General features: G+C 38.3%; 2 protein-coding genes across 3 annotated transcripts in view; one reads left to right on the forward strand and one right to left on the reverse strand.

The window, feature by feature from the left end:
• Positions 1-128: 128 nt before the first annotated feature.
• Positions 129-24,454, reverse strand: part of syn2b (synapsin IIb) — a 62,409-nt gene continuing 38,083 nt past the window's right edge. The window contains exons 6-13 of the mRNA XM_063911309.1: positions 13,076-13,138; positions 11,614-11,756; positions 11,022-11,096; positions 9,828-9,930; positions 7,139-7,315; positions 6,492-6,558; positions 2,863-3,745; positions 129-2,181 (exon numbers count right to left, since the gene is read on the reverse strand). Of these exons, the coding sequence (XP_063767379.1) occupies positions 2,028-2,181; positions 2,863-3,745; positions 6,492-6,558; positions 7,139-7,315; positions 9,828-9,930; positions 11,022-11,096; positions 11,614-11,756; positions 13,076-13,138 (1,665 nt within the window). The 3' untranslated portion in view covers positions 129-2,027. The remainder of the gene's footprint in view (positions 2,182-2,862; positions 3,746-6,491; positions 6,559-7,138; positions 7,316-9,827; positions 9,931-11,021; positions 11,097-11,613; positions 11,757-13,075; positions 13,139-24,454) is intronic.
• Positions 13,899-24,423, forward strand: LOC134882206 (metalloproteinase inhibitor 4-like). Of its 2 annotated transcripts, none has more exons than XM_063909810.1 (6): positions 13,899-14,110; positions 14,245-14,440; positions 20,939-21,036; positions 21,639-21,753; positions 22,215-22,339; positions 22,649-24,423. In XM_063909810.1, exons 1-6 carry the CDS (start codon positions 13,997-13,999, stop codon positions 22,844-22,846), a joined length of 846 nt encoding a protein of 281 aa, XP_063765880.1. In that variant the 5' UTR covers positions 13,899-13,996; the 3' UTR covers positions 22,847-24,423. The 2 variants fall into 2 exon arrangements, with proteins under 2 accessions (XP_063765880.1, XP_063765881.1); XM_063909811.1 differs by having other exon boundaries at positions 13,953-14,110; positions 14,248-14,440.

Below are 24,454 nucleotides of genomic sequence, written 5' to 3' on the forward strand. Positions count from 1 at the left end.
TGTTAAGAAACCATACTAATTAATTTTATTTATTTATTTATTTTTTTTTAGAAAAGTATGTGGTCCTTCGAACAAAAGAAAAAGCCTGAATTGTATTTAATGAATCAGTGGAATGATGGAACCACATCTTTATTAACTTTTATCTGTACAGAAAAAAACATCATCAGTCACCAGATCATGCAAAGCAGTATCGTATGTTACAAATAAAAACACAATACAAAACAAACAATATATACTTTACCATAAATATGGAGCCTCAAAAATATAAATCAATCAATCAATATATTACAAAAAATAAACTCCTGAGATGACACTTACATACAAATACAATATGTTTTAATTTACTTGCAACGTAGTACTGGAAATGGATCAGCAGACAGGTTGATAAGCGGTTCTTTCTGTAAGTTTTGAGATTTTTTTCTTTTTTTTTTTACCCATTATGATCTTGAAATGCAGCAACTGAGCTGAAAATGATCAGTCATCATACTGGGTCCATTCCAGGTTGCCTTAAATTCAGTCCCACAACACAAAAAGGATTAATCACAGAAGTTAAACATGGTATATTCATCTGAAACCAGTGTAATGACTGCTGTAAAAAGCAACCTGGAAAGTTGTGATTGAAAGGAATCTTAAAGGGAATGTAAGAGTAAGGTAACATATACACATATCCTGTATGTATTTATATTTATAATAGGGTGACAGCACTCAACAGTTAAGTTGAGGTGTTATTGCACTACTGTCTCAATGTCTTCATGAGAATAATCAACAAATTACAATACTGTTGATAGATCTACACAGAGGTGAAACAAGAAATCACCAGTCACAGCTACAGATGTGCCTTTTTACTCTTTGAAATGCATTCAGTTACTTATCAGGATTGATTTGTTCAGTCACCAGTATCCTCAAACCATTGGCAATAAATCTTGCCTGCAATACTTAACTTAATCCAACACTTGAAGTGAAGGAATGAATCTCAATTTGTAATCGACCCAGGTCTGCACAGCTAACAAATGTAGCTGAATTGAAAACATGTTCACAATAAAGCTACAACATCTAGAGAGAGAGAGAGAGAGAGAGAGAGAGAGAGAGAGAGAGAGAGAGAGAGAGAGAGAGAGAGAGAGAGAGAGAGAGAGAGGCAGCGTAGGGCTCAACAATGATACAGTTCACCTTCTTCTCCAAAAGTCACACCAAGCCACTTGGAGGAGCCATGCATAACAACTGAACACGGATGAACATACACATATTTCGGACTCCCTAACATGACATTACACTTCAAGGCATTTAGACAAAAAAGGGGCAGCAATGACGAGCCCAGTAGTCATTAGCCAAGAGACACAACAGCTGGATTTCCCCATCAAAAAATCCTCGAAGTGGTATTTTAATTTTTTTTACTCACATACTTTCACTTACTGACCAAAACGTATTCACTGTGGGGGAAACCATAAAACATCAAAATCAGATTTTTATCAGCTTTTTTCATAATGTGTATGACTCTAGCCACTTAATGAAAGAGTTATGTCACTGACAAAAGCTAAGGAAAAATGTTTCACTATTTATTTCATATAATTGGCTTATCTCCCTTTTAAAGTTATATATCTTTGTATTCATTTACTGTTTATATATATATATACTGTATATATTTATATATATATACTGTATGTACATTTCATCTGTAGTCTCGAATTTGTATGTACTTCAGAAAGAGTTCCTTAAAGTTTGCTCTGGGAAAAATAAATATGTTGTTATTCTATTCTATTTTTGTCTATATCAATGACGTAACTCCTTCAGTCCAATATTTCTGGCACAGCATCAATCTCTGAATATCCTACCCAGCAGGCCTCAATGTTACTCACACTGAGTATTTGAAAGTGGGGAAGACGAGGGTTTCAGGACAGAGGGAATACAGTACAGTTAACACAGAAAGTTTAATCTCAGACTTGTTCACATTAAATATCAATCAAGTCAATCACTGGCCAACAGTAAAAGGGGGGAGGCAGGATCCAAAAGGGGCTGATTACAGATTGTGTCTAGTCAGAGAAAAGGCTGGCGAAGGACTTTCGGAGATTGCGAATGGTCTCAGCCTTGGCCTCGTCTTGGCCGTCACCTCCGGTGCTCGAGGCCCCGCGGAAGAAAGAGGAGTCGCTGAAGGCGTTGAAGGCATTGGTCAGGGACTGGGACTTACTGGGAAGGGAGGAGGGAGGAAAAAAGGAAAAAGGGAGGGGGGGAGAGCAAATGGGCGAGGAGGGAGAGCAGGAGGGACGGGACGCAGTAAATAAAGTAAGTTAGAGGGAAAAGTAAGGAGGGTAGTCAGAAACACTATACTGTACAATGATCTTTGAAAACATTCTTAAATGTTGACATTGTACTTTACCCCCCTCCCCCACTGATTATAAGCAATATATGAACATGTAATATATTGTTTATAGCACATTATAATTTAGATATAAGAAGATATAAGGACATTTTCAAGTGATTGCAATAATTACTTCCTATGAAATCTATTTTACTATCGTCCTTATTTATCTGTTAATATACTGACAGCTTTTCACAGAGAAGAGTTAAAGTTGTTGACTAATTCATCAATAGAAAGAAAATTGACCTTACATCTGCTTGAAATGATTTTATAGTAAACCACATATCATATCTTTATATACTGCTTATAAATGCTAAATATAAGAGGGTTTAAATAAAGTGTTTATTTAATCATTTCAGTACATTGCCAGTTGGACTGAAACACTTAAAGACACTTTGAAAACAATGAGTATTTTTGATAAATTATCAGAGAATGGTTTTAGATATTTATATCAATTTTGTATTCAAATCACAAAGTGTGGCCCATTGTGCTGACAAGACGGCTCTTACTTCAGAAGAGGATGGGTTTTTGGCTGGGATCCTGGTTCTTCCACAGCGGCCTCGCCCTCAGCAGGGGCCTCTGCATCTTCAGCTGGGACAGGCTCTGGGTTTTGGGAAGGAGAGGCCGGCTTGGCCTGTGGCTGAGCCTTGGCCGGAGACTCTGCCTTAAGCGGGGACTGAACCTGTGCTGGGGCAGGGGCTGCGGAGGCATCTGCTGGGGCAGCGGGCTGGGGTTTAGGTAAAGCTTTGACAGGGGGCGGGGTTTGTGGCTTTGGCTGGATCTGTGGCTTTGAATTCCTGCGTATGGGAGGGATTGGCTTTGCAGGGGGTGTGGGTTTGGGTGGCAGCTCTTTTGGTTTGCCAGGAGCTGGGGAAGGGGAGCCCTGAGGCTGGGGCTTGGGCTGCTCTGTGGTAGGAGCTGAGGCTGAGGCTGAGGCTGAGGCTGAGGCTGAGGCTGAGGGGGAGGCTGGGGCTGGCACAGGAGCTGGGGCAGTGGCAGGTGATGAAGCTGGGACTGAGGCTGGGGCTGGGGCTTGGACTGGGGCTGCTACTTTGGTTGGGGGAGAGCGTGGAGCGGCTGCGGCTGCGGCTGCTGCGGCTGCGGCTGCTCTAGCTGGGGATGGTGGTGAAGCTTTGGCCTGGGCCGGGGTGGAGGAAGAATCCGTGGCTGATTTTGCGACAGATGTGGCTCTCAGCATTGGGGGAGGAGGCCTCGGCACTGGCGGCTTTGTGACCGAGGCGGCCCTCTGGACCGGGGCCTTCTGAGCCTGAGCTGCTTTCTGAACTGGCCCTGGGCTAGGTTTCTGGGCCTGGCTGGGGTTTGGTACCGGTTCAGACGCTCTCTTTGCCGACTCTGATGATGTATTCACACTTTGTGCTTTCACTGGTGCACCTAAAAGATTAAAATATAAATGTATCAGATTATACTTGAATGATTATACAACACATACACGCATGAGAGGCTAAAAAGCTAAAACCAGGCACCTGTAACAGTCACCAAAAAACCAAAGCAGAACATGATATATGTAATGAGCTTGAGTCTCGACATGCTCATTCACAAAGCAACCTCTCACATTCAAAGAACTCTAACCAACTCATCCGTCAAGAACAAACTGGAGCAAAACAGGCTCTGAATATTTGGACAGTAATAACCAGCAGGTGGCGGCAGATCAACGGCTAAGAGAAGGTGTGGTGACAAGCCCTTCATGCCAAGTATTGGTTGCTTTTATGCAAAACAACTCATGTGACCTGTGGTGTGGTGAAAAAGAGATGAAGGGAGGAAAGCAAAAAGACAGGGATGGGAAAGAAAAAATGTAAAGAACAGAGAGAGAGATGATAGAACCAGGAGAAACAATACTAGCAGCAATCGTGGACTCAACCTCAGGCAGCAGAGCAACCTTTCACGTAGCAGAAAAGAAACACATGACTATACATGCTGTGTAGGAAGTGACTGGACAGGGACGATGTTCCAATGACTGATTCATTTTCCTGGTCAGAACTATAGTTGGGTGTCTAAATCATATCCTAAAACAAAGAATATATAGAGCTGTATTTGTAGACAGCACGGAAAGTGTATTCATTTATGTTAACTGTATACGTTTGTGAATGTTTATTATGACATTACAACTGCTATTGTTGAAATGCTGTATATTTCATTGAGCGGGTTTGGGGAATTGTTGACTGCATCCTTTTTTGCCACCTGAATGGCCTGTTCTTAATCCATGTAAAGCACTTTGTGACGTTATTTTGAAAAGAGCTGTATAAATAAAGTTATTATTGATATTATTATTATTATTATTATTATTATTATTATTATTATTATTATTATTATTATTATTATTATTATTATTATTATATGCATGATCACTTATCACGGATATGACCACAAGTCCTTGATGAAAATTCATCCCACACATTGTCATTTAGTCATTACTGTAAAGGAAGCTACAGCAAATGGGTAAGAGTCTTACGTTTAAGGAGTTTTCACAAAGCATCCCCAATGGTTGCTTGGGACTCACAAACCAAAGAAAATACTATTTGTTAAATTTGACAACATATGGATTTGCTTGGATGCAAACCTTGGATTACTTGTTTAAGTTTTGATTATATAATTATTATATTTGAATATTTTTAATACCCACTCGTATTTGTTGAGTGCGTAAGCCTCTAACATGTGTTGGTGCTGGATCAAATCTCTTCATGTAAATCAGGAAAGATTGAGACAGAAGAACACAGTATTACTTATTTCCAGATCAAAAAATTATCAAATCAGTGATCTGGATCCAAGCAAATTGGGAAATGAACATGCAAAGACAAAAAAAGATGCTTATTATCTTTGAAACTCTTCATTAATCATCTAAGCAGGTTTATATTAGCCAATACAAATATGTATTGTGTACCATATAAAGCCCCTTTGTCTTTTCTCAAGACAAAAGACACAACAGGCTGTTATTCACAAAACATTCAGTTCTTGTAAATCGGCCTTTCTTTTTATCTGTGTGTATACGATAAATGTATTTGCACCATAGAATACTACAGAACTTAATATGATAAGAAAGATAAAGAAGCCATTAAACATTATGTGAAATGCAACTGAGCCGAACAGAACTTGAACAGTGATCATGCGCAGCGTATTTATGAAGAGATCTTACATTTTATATCAGACTGCATTCAAAACAAACAGAACATTCCACTATAAATCAGCTCATCTGCGACTGTGAAATAAATTCTTTCAGGGCTAGATTGTCGTCTTTAATCCAAAATGTCGAATACAGCAATCCTATTTGAATATCTTAAAATCTCAACACTGTTGGCACATGATCAAATCTCCTGTGAGACATAAAATCCCACCCTCCCTAAACAAACCAACGGAAATATATTAAATAGGCCTACGACAATAATTACTTTGGCATTTACCATATCCATGCAAAATTAAACATTCTAATTCAAGATTAATAAACAAACATGCAGTAATAATGGTTTTGTTAATGTACCAAGTCATATGATGTTTGATAACAGCTTTTAGTAGGCACGTTTAGTTTAACACACAATGAAAAAATGTCCCAAATTGGGATCAATAAAGTAATCTATCGATCTATCTACATCATCCCTGAGTACAAAAATCACCACATTCCACATAAAGGCCACAGGCTGGCTAACTGCCTAGTTTTGAACTGTATTTGCTTCTTAGTCTTGTGTTAAAGAGAGACACAGACGTAGCTCACACAGACAGCGAATATCTTATTATTTTCCTGGACAATGGACGAGTTTAGTTTCAAGGCACAGACATACAGCAAGGGTGCACAAATTGCTCTTAATCTTAAAGGAATAGTTGAGAATAGACTCAAACACATTTGATTGGCAAGAAATGGATTAGAAGCTTGATACCACTCTCCTTTCTGCACGGTCAACATGAAGCGACAGCACCGCAGCAGGTTAGCTAACTTAGCACAAAGACTGGAAAGAGGGGAAATTGCTCCCGGTAAGAAAAATCTAACTCTCAGTATCTCTTTTATGCAACATGTTATTTCTTGGTTCCTTTTAACGTTAGAAAACATTTTCCCAATACGGTACCTAGACATACGTTGGCCCTACAGTGGCAGCAATTGTATTACAATGGAGAACAGTGTTCAGACAACCTTGAGGTTGAGGGCGCTGGCCTGAGGTCCTGTTTGGATCTGGCAGTCCATCCTTAGGGGCAGCGCTCTGAGAGAGAGTGGAAAATCAATGATAGAAAAAAAATGGAAAGAGGGAGAATGGGAAGAAAGGCAAACAAGCAGGTTTTAGTATGAAGGGCTATACCAAAGTTATTTTCCTGCAGACCTGTTGGATTATGAACATGCCTTTCCTTATACTCACAGGGAGAATGTTACCAAATTTTGTATGAGCATGTGTCATTTAGATAATCTATTTTTTTTGTCATCCTTCACCGATACTATTAAATTGTAATAATTGTCATAGCTTTTATTTGCTTTTATCGCTTAACCAGCACATAATTGCGGCAGGCCTTTAATTCCTTCTGCATAAAAGTCTTGTTTATGGAAATGGAAATCAATTTGTTTAGCATAGCATGAATTTTTCTTGTAGAAATTAGGCTATCAAATAAATATTAATAACAAATTTAGACTTTGATATAGCCTGTCTTTAGCTATTCATTTGACAGTTTACACAGCCTCTAAATACTAAATACTACTGCGCAATTTTGTTTTAACACATAGCAACGACTGCCGTGTAAAATGCTCTCAGCTTAAGTTTGACATTACACTGGTCTTATTTCAGCCTCTACCTGCTGGGGCTGCACAGTTGTTGGCTTCTGGCCCTGAGGGGAACGAGCCGGTGAGCGGGAAGCACTAGATGACCTTGTGGCCAGAGCTTGGTTCATCTTAGCCAGCACCACATCTGAGATAAGCTGGCGGTCCTCTGCCTGGTGATCACCGATCAGCTGCATAGATGAACCCACAACCTGGAAAAACAGGACACAGACAACAAATCAGAAACTGTGTGCCTTCTTTAGTGAGAAGGTAATGTCAAAAAAAAAGTTAGCAGTGGCAAACAAAGGAGTTAAACGGCACAGTGGTCAAAACATCCTGTTTAGACAAAGCTCTGTAGTGGTTTTTATAGGACTGTAACTTCCTTCAGGTTGTATTTATTTGTTAAGATTTGATGTTTTATGGTCAGCATTGTTTTAGTTTATATGGGCAAGCTTTTATGGATACTCTGGTGTGGAAAAATAAGTGTTTGTTTTAAAATATGTAAATATATGCCGGATAAGACAGAAAATGAGATTATGACAACATCCGTACTGGAAATCAAATCAACAATTGTGTAGCATCGTTATAAAAACCAGAATGTTTATCCAGTGGAGATGACGTGTCTTTTAAAATGTTCCTATCTAATCTACCTTTCACCGAAGTGCTGATTATTTCTGACATTCAGCCTACTTCAAAGTGTAAGTGGGGTGTTTAGATTATTGCCTGGAAACCGCAGGTGTCATTGTGGCTCCTATATCATTTCCACCTCTGTCCACTTCAGCCTCAGACTGTCTCACTGAGATTTGTTCTCGTAATTGTTCAAACTTTGTCATCCCTCAGTTCTCCTCTCAATGTCCTCCTTGAGATGAGTTTTCGGCCCCTGCCAGACGTCTGATATCCTCAGGAACGTGTATCATCTATTTACTCTATATAAATAAATATGTCTGCTGTCCTATCACAGCAACAGTGGATGTGTTTGCTTGTTTCAATACCAGTTTTCAATTTCTTTTACTTTTAAACAGCAAACTGTCTTTAAACTGCTAACAGACTTCTTTCTCCTCCATTATGTTTCCCAGTGGTATTTTTGTGTTAGGCTCTGTAGCAAGAACAAATGGATTGCACTAGATCAATCAACTTGTTTATATATCGTTAGCAATATGGCTACCACTAGCAGGTTCGCTTACATTACTGTCCAAAGCAAGAAACAACTGAACAAAATAGAAACCCTGATCTTAGTGCTGTGATCAAAGCAGACACATCCAGTAGCTTACTGAACTAGCTAAGTAAAAAGAACAGTTTTGTTGAGTTGCCCCTTTGGAAAATGCTCTCTGGTAGGCAGCACCGTATATGTCTAGGACTTTTACTGTGAAACGTAAGAACAGAGAAAGTGAAGCTGTTATATCTGTGATGTGGGAGAAATAATGAGTTTGGCCTCTTGGTGCCGACTAAAAAGCCTTTGTGTTATTATTTGATTACTTTTATAAGTATATGCACAAAGCAAGTGCTATTGTCTTCCCATTTCTGGCCTTAAATCAAGTGTTTATTTTCACCAGGAGGTCGAGACCCAGAGGCAGACACAATTGCATATTGAAGGTGATGCTTACAGGGAACCAATCAAAATACAGATGGTGCCATTATTTACAATGTGCAATCAACATTTACTTCATAATCATAAATTAAGCTAAAACGGTCCTCTATTGCCACGCTAACCATATGTGCCGTATCACTGTTTATATTTTGGTCCAGCCACTCAGTGCCAGCTGCCAGAAATTTGGCAAAAACCGCCCCAACTTAGTGGGCTGAGATGACCCACACCATAGAGTGGCTCTGCAGTAACTGCCAAAATGCATCAAGAGAGATGCAGCTCTCCATCTTGTGGCTTGTTCAGTTGTTCCTTAAACTCACAGAAATCTTGGCCACTGAACAGCTTAATCCTGTGGCCAAATTAGTCCCTCAGGTCCTCAGGCTGTGTTTTTTTCTCCAGTGTCTTTTCGTTCTGCTTGGTTATTTCCGGAGCTTCCCTTTTGACCAGCATACTGCTTAATTCCTTTTGGGCTAGCCTTCTACCTGCATCGTGGCCTTGTATTCCTGGGCTATTTTTCTACTAGAGTCTCGATTTATTATTTTAGGCTTGATTTTGTTCTGTCATAGCCTGTTTGTCCCTTTGAGCCTAAACCTGACTATGTTTCAAGTTGAGTTTCTCTCCATCCGAGTCAAAATTCTCTCTCAATCTGAGTCTGAATTTGAAACAGAATCTCTGCCAGAGTCTCAGTCATCCCTGCACCCAAGCCCCAGGTTGCAACCTTGGGCTATGAGCCTGGTGTTAACCCCATGACCTGCTTTTCAGATTTAACTCTACCAGCTGTATTACAGTCCATGGGTCCTGCAAAGACCAAAACAAGGTGAGTAAAAGTTTGGCCCATGAGCAGTAAGAAAAAAGTGAAAGTCAAAATGGGCAAAATACCAAGAAAGGTGGGCCATAGATAATTAGGACACAAAACCTTCATAACTAACACCAGATGTTAGTTATAAAACTCATAATTATAATACAATAATAATATAGTAATAATCTGTATTCAGGTTGGGTTCAATCAGAGTATTTCCTTAACAGGCTGATGTCAACAGGTTTGTACAGTGAATGAAAGGTGGAGGAAAATACAGTGAGAATACGGCAGCAGTAACATAAGACTTTTCTCCTTCCCTTCTTTGTGTGTTTTTTCTTACCTCAGTAATGTAGTCATTACCGTCCTTGCCACAGATGGCTTTGACGGCACAAATATCCAGCCCTCCGAAGATCTCTGAGCAGGTATCAACCCAAAGTTTATACCTGCCATAAAAAAAACTGGATTAGTTCTGCAAAAGTAGCCTATCACAAAAAATGGAAAAAGAAAAACACATAGGGTATCACTAATGTGTGTGCAACAAGGCTGAGCAGCAGAGTTTGCACTGGAAGTGAGTAAAGAAGAGCTGCAGGTATAAAGCACAACATGCAGTGAAGGTAAGCACTCTTACTTCTTTACACCATTTTGCTTATTCTGTCAAATGTTGATCATGGACACAAGTTAATAAGAAATATTGACTTGTGTATTACTTTAGCAAAGTCAGAGGAAAGGTGTCACAGAAAGGTGCTGCTTCTGGCTTTGGTTGCTGTAAAGAGGTCCATTGCATTTGCTGTCTGGAAAACTAAAACAATCACACTAGGGCTCAAAATATAATATATCTACTGACCAAAAGGACAATTAAATGTACTTGTGCAGGTATTCTACTTTTCTACAGATAATCTAAGATTACATTTGTAAGGTTTAAGGTCTAACTTTACTCTCTTTAGGGTCTCACTGTTTAAAGAAGCTTTTATCATAATGGTTTTTGGATTTGCGTTATGGCATGAAGGTAATTTAAGGGTTGGAAAGATTAACTTTAATGATGGAAAGTAGAAGCCCCTTATTCTGTAGGAAAAATCAGATACACTTTGTAAAATGAGAATAAGTATGTTGGTACTGTTTGCTACTGGTGCATCCATTTCATCTATTTAACGACATTACACATAATACAACTCAATAGTTGTTGTTTAACATTTAATTTAGTATCTGTAAGGCTTGCCAGTAACACCATGCAGCATTATTGTTTTTATTTACATCTGTAACTGCTGTTAAAGGAAAAAAACAACAACACTGTTTGGGTTAGGGTTGAGCAAAGCAGCTCAATGTGCAAATTGGAATTTCCTTAGCCGAAGAAAAAAACGAGTTCACAGTGCAGCATCAATCCATTGCAATCATTTACTGATTCCCAAACATCTGTGTTTACTCATGTGAACTGGTTTCAGCCCAATGAATCTGCTATGTGAGCTCAAAGTGACTAACAGTTAAGTGTGCGACACAAAGGCAGCCGGAGCATCACTAATGTGGAAGCAGTGCTCACTTGTCAGTCATGGCTACTTGTTCCAACATGGCAGATCCGGTGTTGCTCTTCCAATTACCAGAGATGGATGTTCGCCTGGAGAAAAAGAGGAAATTGTGTGTTAAATCATTACAGACAAATTGTAAAAACAGGCGATAGAGATTCAGGCAAAAGGCACAGCTGCAGGTTATCAGGCTGATCAACATCCAGATAAAGACACTAGCTACCATAGACTCTCTGTTTTACACTCTATGCACAGATTACGCACAGCAACTACTCAAACTACTCAATTCATTTAAGTTATTCATTTAAGCACTGGATTCGCTGTTATTCCTCAAACTAATCTAAAAATGATTGCAAGAGAAAATCTCCTACATGGGAAAAATCATATTTGTGTGTATAGGGTCCTTAGAAACTTGATGCAAGTGACAGCATGTATGTTTTACTATCCTTTTTGGCCTTGTGATGGTGCTGTTGCTCCCGGTTACTATGAACAAATTAAGGTATTTATGTAAAAAATCTGTTTAAATTGGAATACTGTCACAATTACATGTTGGAGTTCAGGTATAGAACACACATAATATGAACTTAAGTAAAAGATGAGAACACACACATGTATGCTTTGTAGTCAGCTCCGATTTTCTGGACCCTGATGTCGTATTTGGCGTCTATAAATGGCTCCGTGGTGCAGTAGGTCTGAGTGATGGCCACCACACTGGCAATGTCCTGGAAATCACTCATATTGTCCACTTTGACCTTCAGAGGAACAAAACATGGAAAAACACACATTATTGAAATTAGGGCTGATGATCTTATTTTGTGTATTTTGTGAATTGTGTGCTTGTATATATTTTTTCTGTCTTGGTTGTGATCACATTAAACTTGTCTTTGACTCTTACAAATGAAAATTTCCCCTCTGTGGGACGAATAAAGGTATTCTGATTCTGATTGTGAATAAAGATTGTACATTTTTCGGGGGGAATTACATGGCTCATACCACTCTTATGTCTGTCCATCAAACAGTATGAAGCTAGAGCTTAACAGATCAACAGCTAGCTTAGCATAGAGAGGGGAAGGAGGAGTAAACAGCAAGCTGGGCTCTGTCTAAAAGTTACAAAATCAGCCCCGCTAAGGCTCACAAATAAAAAACGTATATCTTTCTTGGGCAAAAACAATAGACTTTTGTGCACTTCAAACATAGGAGATCTGATACCCCATTCTTCAAATCCTTATGTTAGTAAAACTTAAAATGCTAGCTATTTAACAAAAACATAAAGGTAGCATTTCTAGTGTCGATTGTGCCTTGTGTAATTTCAAATCGTCAATAATGCAGACCTAATTAAAAGACTTGGATCGATATGGAGCACTGAAAATAAATTACTATCTGTAGTAGTCACAGTAAATGTCCTTAAAGTGAGATTCAGATTAATACAAACAAAACTGTACATTATTTATCAGAAAGGACCGTCTTTCTTGATTCCTAATAAACAGAGAATTTGCTCTGTAGCATAACACAGGTCTGTGAGAGATGTGGTGGAAGGATAACGAAAGGCCCAGTTAGACAGCAGGAGGACAATATCAGATTGAGCAGTCCAGGGGAACGATGTGTGCTGGATCGATGAGAAGTGGTGAAAAGAGGATAAACACTTCACCCAGAAAATATTAACACAGTTGTCAATCAATACCAGAACAATGAAAGGACAAAACAAAGACTGAGGGAGAATAAAAAAGATGTGCTGCAGTCATAAAATAATAAAGAAAAACAGATAAGAGGAACACAGGGGACATTAAGAGGTAGTGTTTGTCAGAGAAAACACAATACAGGTCAAACAAACCAGATGTGATCCTGCTCAGAGTATTCAACTATCTCTTGGCACACAAAGGGATCTTAAAGACCTTCCCAATGGCACTTCCAGATAATGCAACATGTAGGTATTTCTCTTAATTTACTGATGCGTGTCTTCCATTAAAACAAGACATCACTGTTGGCTTGAATGTAAGATACTGTAATTAGCAGAAGGTTAATCATTCATGTCGTAAGTTTATCATTTTTAAATTAAATTACTCAACATTACCTTTCCCATTCCAGAGTGGGCGTGTCCTATCTTCACCACCACTGGGAAACTTGGAGATGAAATCTGAAAAGCAATAGAATATTTAAAGGGTGAATACCAAAGATGACCACATAGTTGCACACTGGAAAGACCCCCGCTGTGAATAATGAGTGGCTGCGAAGAACAATTTTATCCATTTAGAGGTCTATGAACATAAGTAAGACATTAAAGAGCTAGTATTGTAAAACATGACAATCTCATTAATTATGTTTGAGATCTACTTAAACAAATTGTATGGATCTTACAGGAGGTGATGGCTCCTTAGTTACTGTATCTGCCAAATGTCAGAAAACTAACAAAACACACGTGAAAGATGCAGAGGCACATGTTTATGAGCATGATCTGAACTTAATTGATCATCATATTATATATAAATACATTATATATCAACCGTCTGTTTGTCAGTTTTCTGTCCGTCTTTACTGTTTCTTTTTAAATGTGCTCAATAAGATGTCTTTTTATTAACATTGGTCCTAAAGGGCTGTTTTAACAAGTAATTGCCCCAGTATCCCTCAAAACATCAATATTTGTACTCTAAAGATAGTATTTTTTTATGATTATCGTTTCCATTTATGACTCAATTCACTGATGTGAGCTTCATCTCAAGAGAACACTTTTCTAAATTGTAATTATGCTTAAAAACCTGCCCAACAACACTTTAATTGGTCTTAATGTTCATGACTAACTGCTTGAATGCAACTCTGGTAGCCAATGGGAGGAGAGGGAGGACATCAAAAGAGGGTTACAAGAAGAGGCAAAGGATGGTCGTTTTTTTTCCCCTGCGTTTTGAGGAGGTCCCTAAATTGTTGAGTACATAAGAGGCTCCCTGTGTGCGACCCTCTCAGCATTCAAGACCAGAGTGTGAGGGGATCCGACTATTGTATGTTTTTCTGTGTGTTGTCTCCAGCGAGGGAGAGAAACAGAGAGAAAGAAAGAGCAGTGGCAGCAGCAGCCTTCTCTTCAACTCGAGCCATTTTCTCCTGCGTGAAATCAGAGGTGTTTTAAAACTTATGAAACATTTTTTTATCCACAGCTGCCTTTCAGCTCAGCAGAGCTAATCTCACTACTTCATCTCTTCTATCTCTTCCTTCCCCTGTTGTTGCCTGATCTGCTTTTCCCGTGGAACTTAGAAGGATCAGAAGAAGGGTGCAGAGCGTTCATCAAGTGGTGGAGCGGGCACAGTCATCATGGCCTTGTCCCAGGAGCGGAGTGCGTGTCTGGGGCTCTGGGTTCTCCTTTTGCTTGGTGCAGGCATGGAGGAAGTTGTGGAGGGATGTAGCTGCCACCCAGCACACCCACAGCAGCTATTCTGCAGTGCTGAGATTGGTGAGTTAATAACTGAAGACCCATTTAATTTCTGTTCACTTAAGAGTTTAGAATAAAAAGGCTGCTGTGTTTAATACAGATAGAGTACTCACTGTGAATGCAATCATTTAAGAGGGTCTGGAGGATGGGACTCTGATTTGGATTTCTGATCAATTAAATGGATTTTGTGGGAGGTCAAGAAGTAAAACCAACTGAGAATATGAATGAGGTACGAAATATGTATGAGGTGAAAACAAATTACTTTGATTTATTATTGTTTTTATTGTTGGGGCTTTCTTTAATTGTCAATCAGTAACAAGTGTACTAATTCAAGCATTATATAGGATATCTAAATTAAATATATGTCTGCTGGATTGATAGGGCACTGATTATAGATTACTGTCCGTGAATGAACTTTCATATCATATTTATATGAATTACATGGACACAGTTGTTTTTCTGACTGCCTTCTCTTTCCTATGTGGCAATAAGCACTCATGTCCATTAGTGGTAATGCTACTTTTTCGAATCCTGGACAACCGGCTATCTGTTTTTTGCAGTTACATAATTGAGTCGTCTTGCTCTCAACCCTGTAAAAACAAACCCTAAAAAAACAGCCGGTGCCTAGTGGCCCCTGGCATACTTTCTATCTGTCTGTCTGTTTGTCTGCAGGGTTGTCTGCCTGTCTTTCTGTCTGACGCCCCCCCATCATCCAGTTCTTTCTTGTCTAAGCTAAGGCCAAAACCAACACTCTGCTCTGACTTTGAGTACTTGGCTCCCGACTGTGGAAAGCTGAAGTATGTGCTTCTGTCAAAGGTTACACTCCAGCAGAGAAGAGAGGCAGAAAAAAAAGTGAAAGTAGATGAAGAAACCGCTTTAATGGCATTTTTGTCTTGTTTTTCTAATTGGTCTGTATGTCCCTCTGTGCATAAATAGGTCAGCTCCTTCAAAGTACTCTGAAGATGTGTCTCGTAAAAATAATCAGTCTGAAATTGAGGCTGACACCTGTTTTCAAAACCACCATAACGCCAGATTAGATCTGGGTTATGAGAACACAATGAGAGTATTTGGGGCAGTGTTATTAGGACAGTTTTACATACAGTGTTTCTATACGAGTCAGATGGACAGCCTGTATGGTTATTCTGTTTTCTTCAAATGAACAACTCGAGATCTTCAACAGGCCTGGCTTTGCAAAGCTTCCCTCAGTCCGACTACACAGACCTAAACCATGTGTCAATCTAGAAACTATGCTTGTATAGCACTCTCTCCAGTTGTTATAAACCTCTTCTGGTCTTTTGTTCTATCATTGTTTTTGGCAACATAAGAGCCCCAAAACTATTTAGCAAGACACAGAAGCAATTCATGCTGAACGTTTTTCTCGTAGCCATTTAGAAGCAAGTTACAGTAGTTATGTAGTGCTTTGGATTTCTCTACATGTTGAAGCGTTGTGTTTTGGATTATGTCGGATGTGGCTAAACACTGTTTCCCCGAGAATTTGGACAATTGTCTTTCGAATTTATCCTTTCCAAAACCAAAGTTACAAGAGCAAAGATACAAAGAGAAACTGTGCTTGTTTTTCAAAGTGAGCTGCAAACAGTAGCATTTTAAGCTAATTTATTTATACTTCAAGAGTCTATAAATAGACAAGTACAATATTTTGTGGGAATAAAGGTTAGACATCCACTGTACACCCTGCGTGGGAGTCACATAATACTTTGCTGTCAGAGTGTAATGCAATGTTAGCATGTCTGTCCTGGTATATCGAATTAAACAATTCAACAACTTCAGCAAAGTTTTTACTCTTACAAAGAAAGAAAAGATACATGCAAGTATAAATCTAAAAACCATCTTAACTCCTGTCTGTTTGTGTTGCTGTAAGCAAAAGAACAAATATCAGTTTGAAGTTAAATCCCCCCCATCATAATTTACTGCATGTCATACTAGACTACTAGAGTACAAAAACATAGCAATGTTCTTTAGCATGATATCAAGTCTGTTGCATGAACTGCATGTTTTCCAAAATCCTGTATGAGACCAAGTCAGTCACACACAGAACTTCCAACCAACCAATGAAGCTAATGATTATTATTTAGCTAGCAACCAATAACAACATAGATTACATACAATTCTTGTTTCAGTTGGCAAAATCAAAAATATGACCTAACAGCATTAGAGGCACCATTTATTCCACCATTATCATTGTAAACTGTGTGACAGGACAAATAATGAACTTGTTTTCTATTGTACTTTCATACCATTTTCTCTGGTTATGCTTGGGGACTGGTGTTTGTTAAGTCTAAATGTAAGTCCATCTCTGAATGGATACAAGAGTCCGTGCTCTTTTTAGGTATACAAATCATTGGACCCATGAATAACAAATAAGGAAAATCCCTCACTCACTCTAATTGTGTCTTAGAACACTTTTCATCTCTTGGCATCTGTTGCTACACTGTCCTGGTTGTTTTTGAGGCTGGTGGTGGCCTTTAGTTGACCTGACAGTATTGTCAGAGTCGATGAGGCCTTTGAATAAAGCTGTACATCTGACTAATATCCCATCTGGACAAACCTTAGACGATTTCCTGGCTGTGTTTGTGTATTTGAGATTGTGTGCATGAGTGTGAGTGTGTGTGTGTTGGACGAAGGCCAAGCCATGCCAACACAGCCTACTCCATCTCTCTCTCTTTCTTTCCCTCACTCTCCCCACTTCATTTCCATGTCTATAGGCTTGGTCTAATGGTCTGCATACTAACAATATCAGTGTGAAAGCCCACTGACAGTCCAGCTTTGTGAGCATGACAAGGGTGCCGATTCATCAGGAAAGGGGGAAGTTACTTACTACATCAGTTCTCATGGTTCAAGTTTGCAATATTTCTCTTTGGTTATGTAGCTGTGAGGAAGATGCACAACCACTTTCCCTCTGAAGATGGGCCTGTCCTGTTCCTGGTAATCAAACAGCTGCAGCAACTGAATTGACTGGGTAACATAGCCTGCACAGTTCAAACATGTCTACATGGGGGGGTAAACATTTTGGAGAATCTGGGCCAAGAGAATCATTTAAGAAAGACCCCAGAAACATGGAATGAATTCAGTTTGGCTTTCCAGTCATTACATCTACAATAAATATAATTATACACACAATAACTGCCCCAAAAATGATTATGCCGGGATGGTGATCCAACTAAATCCACTGATCTGCTCTAGTGAATATGACTCTGCTATTCTTGGATTATTGGCTATAGAAGATTATTTGCCCTTCCATTTTGCAATGATATACAGCCAATGCTCACACTGCCAACTATTTGATCCTTACGGAGTGCAGTTATGCCGTTGTGGATTATAACCATTATTAAGGGTCATTATTCTGCTCAGAAGGGAACATTTTAATGGGGCAGCTAATTTTCCAAAGCACTTCATCTACTCTCAGTTTCTTCTTGCCAAAGTGCACATCCAAGAGCTGGAATGAACAAAAAAGGGCAATAATATGATTATCATCATTGGTTAAGTGGTTATTTTTCCAGTGAGCATGACAGGCGTATTCAGGACTGTAATCGTAGTTGAGGAGGGTGTGCTGATGTTTAAAGGTTCAAAAGGAGATGTGTCAGAGGCCTAAAACAATACTTGTTTGAATATCACTAACAGATACTCAAACTTCAAGTAGATACTTCTTTGCAAGTAGAGCAATACTTTTGGTGTTTTGGTTTGTTGAACAAAACTAGTTTGTATGTATTATGATGATGTGGATCAAAGCTAGCTAGCTTTCTCTCCTCTGTATAGCTGACCAAACATGGTATAAATTGGGAGAGATTGTTGGATTATCAGTTTTGAAAATGTAAAGATTTTGGACACAGCGCCCACTATTTGGATGTTGAAAAGGTGTGTGTGTGTGTGTGTGTGTGTCGGTGTGTGTCTGTGTGTCGGTGTGTGGTGTGGGTGTGAGGGGTTTTTGACCCTTCAATGACATCTTATAGAGTATACTGGAAGCTTTGGTTGATCACAGATAAATTGTATTGGTTTTAGTTATCGGCTCATAAGTAAGAAAACATTGAAGATATGTTTGAGGTCTATCAGAGACCACATGTCAGTTTTAAATTGTTTAATAATAAATGGTTCTTTATTATTATTTTCCCTAATTATGGAATTAAACTGATATAGTGTTACAACCTATTACATGAGCACTATTTAATACCTAAACAACTAATTGTTGAGCATATGTTTTGCATGTAAAATCCTGACCTGCATAGTATATTACAATAGTCTGTTTTTAAATAAATGCATTGGACTAAAAAGTCAATTTCACTTAAATACAGTTTGGTAGATATATAAAGTAACATAACATATAAATACTCAAGAAAAGAAAAAGTCAATCTAAATCTATATTAATATATATAAGCCCTATATTAAACTGAGTTTTTGTATCTTTGGCTTCGAGGTTTTTTAGGTCACAGCTGCCTGTATGGAGTCGGGTTTACAGGTTTGTGGTGTCCTTGTGAGGTCAGATAATAACGTTTTTTTTTGAAGAAGCTCAAGATGCTTTATACTTTATTTGGAGCAACTTATCAGCATCAAGCATTCTGTATTAATCTAAAGTCGGATGCAGGCCCCATGTTTTCTGATATACTGCATGCTCTACAAGACCATTACAATCAAGCTTCATGTGCCTTCAGTTATTTTCCAAAAGTGACCCGTCATTGGACCAGTTGATGCAAGATCCAATTAACTTGCTGTCAGTCCGTTTGTTTGTTTTCCTGCTTTTCCTATCTTCTTGCGTGTTTGACTAAGAAAAAATATTCTTCTCCTGGTCCAAAAGAACACAATGAGCTCCAGGGTGTAGTTATGTGATGAGGCAGAAAGTTCAAACAAGGAAATTATTTGGGAAGCTGTGAGAAAGGTTGAGGGTTAGGGTGACTTTTCTCTCCCTCTCTTATAGTGTATCTTATATTATTTTGTTCACGGCTATTCCAAGGTCACTTGCTCCACTCCTGTTTGTTTCCTTCTCTGTTTTTATTTCACTCAGGTGCATCTAGAGGGGACCATATATTCTCTTTTAGTGTTGAGGAAAAGGAAAAGTTTGTTATATAGTACAGAATATACTCAATAGCCGTCACAGGCAAAGTAGTGTAAGATTTGCATTGCTCACCAGATTAAACAATAAGGATATTTGAGTTACTTACATCTATTTTGCCTATTATATGTATAAAAACAGTATAATCAATCATCTTTGCTAAACCCCACCACCATTTTATTATTGTTGCTAAGTCCGTCTGGCTTCACCTCCTTACACAGTGCATAATGCACTTAAAGCGTTATCAGAGCCACACCTTTACTTGAAAATTGTAGTTATTTTTGAAAATGGGTTCATGATTTCAAATAAAAAAAGGTTCATGCCCCTGTCCACAACAGTAAAGATTTGATTACGTTGAATAACTCCTGTCTGCTTCTTTAATCTGGGGAGTGCAGACCGCAATCTAAGTAGGTTATTCACTCAATATGGATAAGTACCTCATACAAATCCAAACACAGTCTAATACAATCCAAATGCTCCCTTTAGGCTAACGATGATTAATGATAAAACTGTATGCCTTTTCTTTTGTTGTGAAAATGCTTTTCTGTTAATGCTAGATAAAAGCTAATGCAGCAGTCTGCCATGTTCAAAGTCACTTGGTAGGACTTTTTAATAACCGTAAAAAAGCTAATTTCTAATAGTACACTTAATTATGTTTGATTGATTAAGCTAAAGCAATGTTATTAGTTGTAACGATATGTTTGACAGTGAAATGAATTTAGTAGTTAACAGAATGACGCATGCAGATGTCAAAAAGTCAAAAATGAATGGGTTTGATGGAAGGAAAAAGAAGTTCTGTATGTCTGGTATAACACTGTTTTATCTGGCGCAGTGTTAACTGCATGTTGTGGCTTGTGGGACTGAAACGTCAAACATTAATAATATCTTCAGTGCAATGAGGGTTTTGTCTTTAATGAGAGGTTGTAAAATGATATGACTTCAAAAGTCCTGTTGAAGAACCACAGACCAATTACACTGCTACTTTATCCTTTTACTACATTAAGAGTACAGGATATCCCTTCTGTTCCAGACACGGTTTTGGCTTGAGTTAGTATGTATTTGTTAAATACTGTATTCATAAATGTGTGTGTGGAGTCACTTAATGGGAGTGTGCCATCAGAGAGCTACTTGTTATTCCATGTGGGTTTTGATTTCCCTCCCAGAGGAGAGAAGGGACACATCCTGTATCACTACTGAGAGGGATTGCTGCACTGTCTGTATGAGGGGGAAGACGAGTTGACAAGCAAAATGATAAAGGAGGAAGGAGAATGGAAATAAAAAATGAAAAAACACATTTATCCATCGATAATCCAGAGTAAAGGAGAAAGATGTAGCCCACTAACTATAAACATGGATACTTCTTGCATGTAAATCACAATCTCATCTTGCATCCTGCATTCATATGGCTATTCAATTCATCTCAAACCTCTTTTTTTCTTATTCTTTTCTCCTGTCAGTGATAAGAGCAAAGATCTCCGGAGAGAAGATTGTGTCGCCTAGCAACAGCTCCTCACCTTACATGAAGATGATCCAGTATGAAATCAAAATGATCAAGGTGAGATCTCTGTACCGTACTAACAGCTGCTGCTGCTGCATGCAAGCATAATTGCTACCGTTTATGCTGATGTGTGTATAGTACAATAGCTCTATAATTACGTGGGCATTGGCTTCACTGTCCGGATAGGAAAAGTAATTCTAATTGGTCTATTGATAAAAACATTTATTCACACGGACACAAAACTGTCCATCTCTATTTGACTACAAGGTGTTTAATGTTCGTGATGAATACTGGCCATTAGTGTCTGCTTCAAATTGAAAAAGTCAGTTTTATTTCTATATTTTGGAGTCTATTCACACAAGTGGAAGAACCCTACAAGACAAGTACAGTAGCAGAGGTCAACTTTTGATAACATTACAACATTTTAATTTAATTTACTGCTCAGTTTTAAAGAAAATATTCTTCCATCTCTCTCAAGTTACCACAAAAGTTCCCACCCTGAATCCAAACTAGGTCTCTTTTGGAGACATATAGTAAATTGTCCTTCTATTATTGCTGCTTATATTGTTGCCACATTATAGTGTATTTAATTTGCATTTGGCCAGGTTTGTACCCCCTTATTTCCTCTCCAATCTCTCCCTGTGTGTCTCTGCTTATAGATGTTCAAGGGTTTTGACAAGGCCAAGGATATTCAGTACGTGTACACCCCAGTCTTCTCCTCACTGTGTGGAGTCAAACTGGACTCCAACAATAAAGCAGGGTATTTGCTTTCAGGTACAGTGAGCAATGGTCAATCTTTGTATTACACTTTTAGTAGGAAAAGGCCACAATAAGTTAAGTTTTGGGAAATATATGTATTTTTTCTTTCTACTCTGCCAAGAGTAAGGTTAGAAAATCAATATGACTTTGTGTATGGTACATGCTGCAGACAGCATCCAGTTAGCATCAGAATCAGAATACCTTTATTAAATATTAAAGACTGGAAACAGGGGAAAATATCCAGGCAAAACCTTACACTCCTTCTTATCTGTCAAGTTTTTACGATCCATCTTCTAATGTAACTCTTGGCAAGAAAGATAATTCTAGAAAACGTAACTGAAGTATATAAACTGTGAACAGATAACAGGTTTGCTTTTAAATAATAATCCAATAGGCTGTTAAATACAACAACATAACGTCAATTACTGAATGAAGGATGACATTTTCAATGGAAGTGTTGTATTGTCCCAAAACAGGAAGTATGTGGAGTGATGGGAGAATTTCCATTGGTCAATGTGACCTCGTAGAGTCTTGGGACAACTTATCCGTGTCACAGAAGAAGAATCTCAACTACAGATACCAGATGGGCTGTGAATGCAGAGTGAGTAAGGACTGTTTGTTCTGTATTCATTCATATTTATCTTTGACACACTCATGAATCTGCCCTAGAGTAACCTCCAGAAATAAACTGCAAACAGTTGTTTTTCTCATCTCTCACTCAAACCTTTTCTGTATTTTAGTACAAAAGACTTTAAAGTGATTTATTTTACAATCACCACTCATTCTTAGCTTTATGTGTCGATAGAGATATTCTTTCAAATCTAACTCAACGCAACTCTCATTCTCAACACATGCAAAGCAGACTTTAGCAACAAATAATGAGGCTACTCAAAAACTCTTCTATCTGCAGATCAACACCTGCTACACAGTGCCGTGTGCATCAACAGGAGAAAACGAGTGCTTGTGGACGGACTGGCTGCTGGATAACAGCCTAAATGGAGAGCAGGCTCGGCAGTATGCGTGTATCCGCCGCTCTGACACAACATGTAGCTGGTACCGGGGTGGACCCCCGCCCGAGAAAGACTTCCTGGACCTGGCTGACCCTTGACCTGTAGTTCTGATGTTCAATGTACTCCATTTAACTCCTGCAAAGTCCTGTGAAATGTTTCCTGCTTTTGCTTATGTAGATCAAATGTGGCATGCAAAGTAGCAACTGATTTTGGTAAAAGAAATTGGCTGAATTGTTTTTTTCACAGAAGGGAGTTTAACCCAATTTCTGTTAGCGGAGTTCAGGAAAATTGTTGTAAGCGGCATGGGCTTTTGAAATTCCCCTGTCATTTCCTCTCATATTCTACTTCACCTTCAATTTTTGACAAAATAATATCAGCAGCAGAGCAAATGATTCACCCCACAGTGAATCCTTTCTTTATTTCCGATGGCCTGAAGGTAAAGTAATCACCTTGAAAAACACTTAACACTTCATTTTCGTTGATGCATACCTTACAAAAGGCTATATAACCATTTGCGGTATGCATTTACTGAAGGTATGAATAAGTTGGTCATTTACTTAAAAACTATAGGACGACAATAACAGAAAAAATCTGCCAACTTCTGCCATAAAGTTTACTTCACACACTGTAATCAAGCATTCCCAATTGTTTGCAGGTTGACTGCAGCACTGCCACACATTCCACACATTCTGATGTTGCTTTTTATATTATCGAATAATAGTCCCATGCAAATGAAAAAGCACTGTATATACGTATGTAAAGCAAAGCAACACCAGGCATTCTCCAATTAATAATAATTTGATAAAGTTTGACACATTATATGTGACTATAATTTTTGTACATCTAAATCATCACAGTTTATAATCTCAAACGGCTGAGAATGTAAATATTGTAATTGAGTAAAAATTAACATTTGAAAGGCTAACCCATTCTTGACTTATAGCATACAAGTTGTTATCTTGAGGTTTTGTGTGTTTAGTTTCCTTAGTTGTACTATTTCCTTTGCCAAAAAAATCTAATCCAGCAATTTAACAACAGCACTGCCACCTGTAGAAGCCAAGCCCCTGCTCCCTAGGAGAAGTGAGGTAACAGGACACAGTTCAATTCACTGTTCTTGAACTCCTAAAAAAACAGGAAATGGATTCTCCTCAATATACAAGTTCAAGAAAAGATAAAGATTAATCAACAAAAAAGAGAAACAACTGATATTCATGAATAAGCTATAATCAGTGATTTAATAGGCTTTATTTAATATGATGACTCAACATTTATTAAAACACCCAACTCTGAATTGACCCCTGTCTTGTTACTAGATTACTTCACTAAAATAATACAGATTGAAATGCATTACCACTTGCTATCTTCATGCATGAGCCCCTATTCAAAAGTCATGTAAGCATCACATTCAACGTTAACATACATAAATGTTACCTGCATAATACAGTGCAGTGAATTTAAACTATTTGGAAATATGTCAATAATTAAATTAAGGCTTTTATGACATGAAATGATAATAATGCATAATAACTGTATAGCTTTAGTGAAGCGCTATCAAACAATTTCACGTTTGTTTTATACTGAAAAAAATTGTTTGGGTTTGTATTTATGTCTCTGTCTATAGAGTTTTCTATTTCCATGTACCAAAAAAGATTGTATATAAAATGTCTCAATGTAATAGTGTGACAATGACTCTTTCTTTTCCAAAA

This window comes from Eleginops maclovinus, chromosome 20 (genome assembly GCF_036324505.1).
Source record: "Eleginops maclovinus isolate JMC-PN-2008 ecotype Puerto Natales chromosome 20, JC_Emac_rtc_rv5, whole genome shotgun sequence".
Taxonomy (NCBI): Eukaryota; Metazoa; Chordata; class Actinopteri; order Perciformes; family Eleginopidae; genus Eleginops; species Eleginops maclovinus.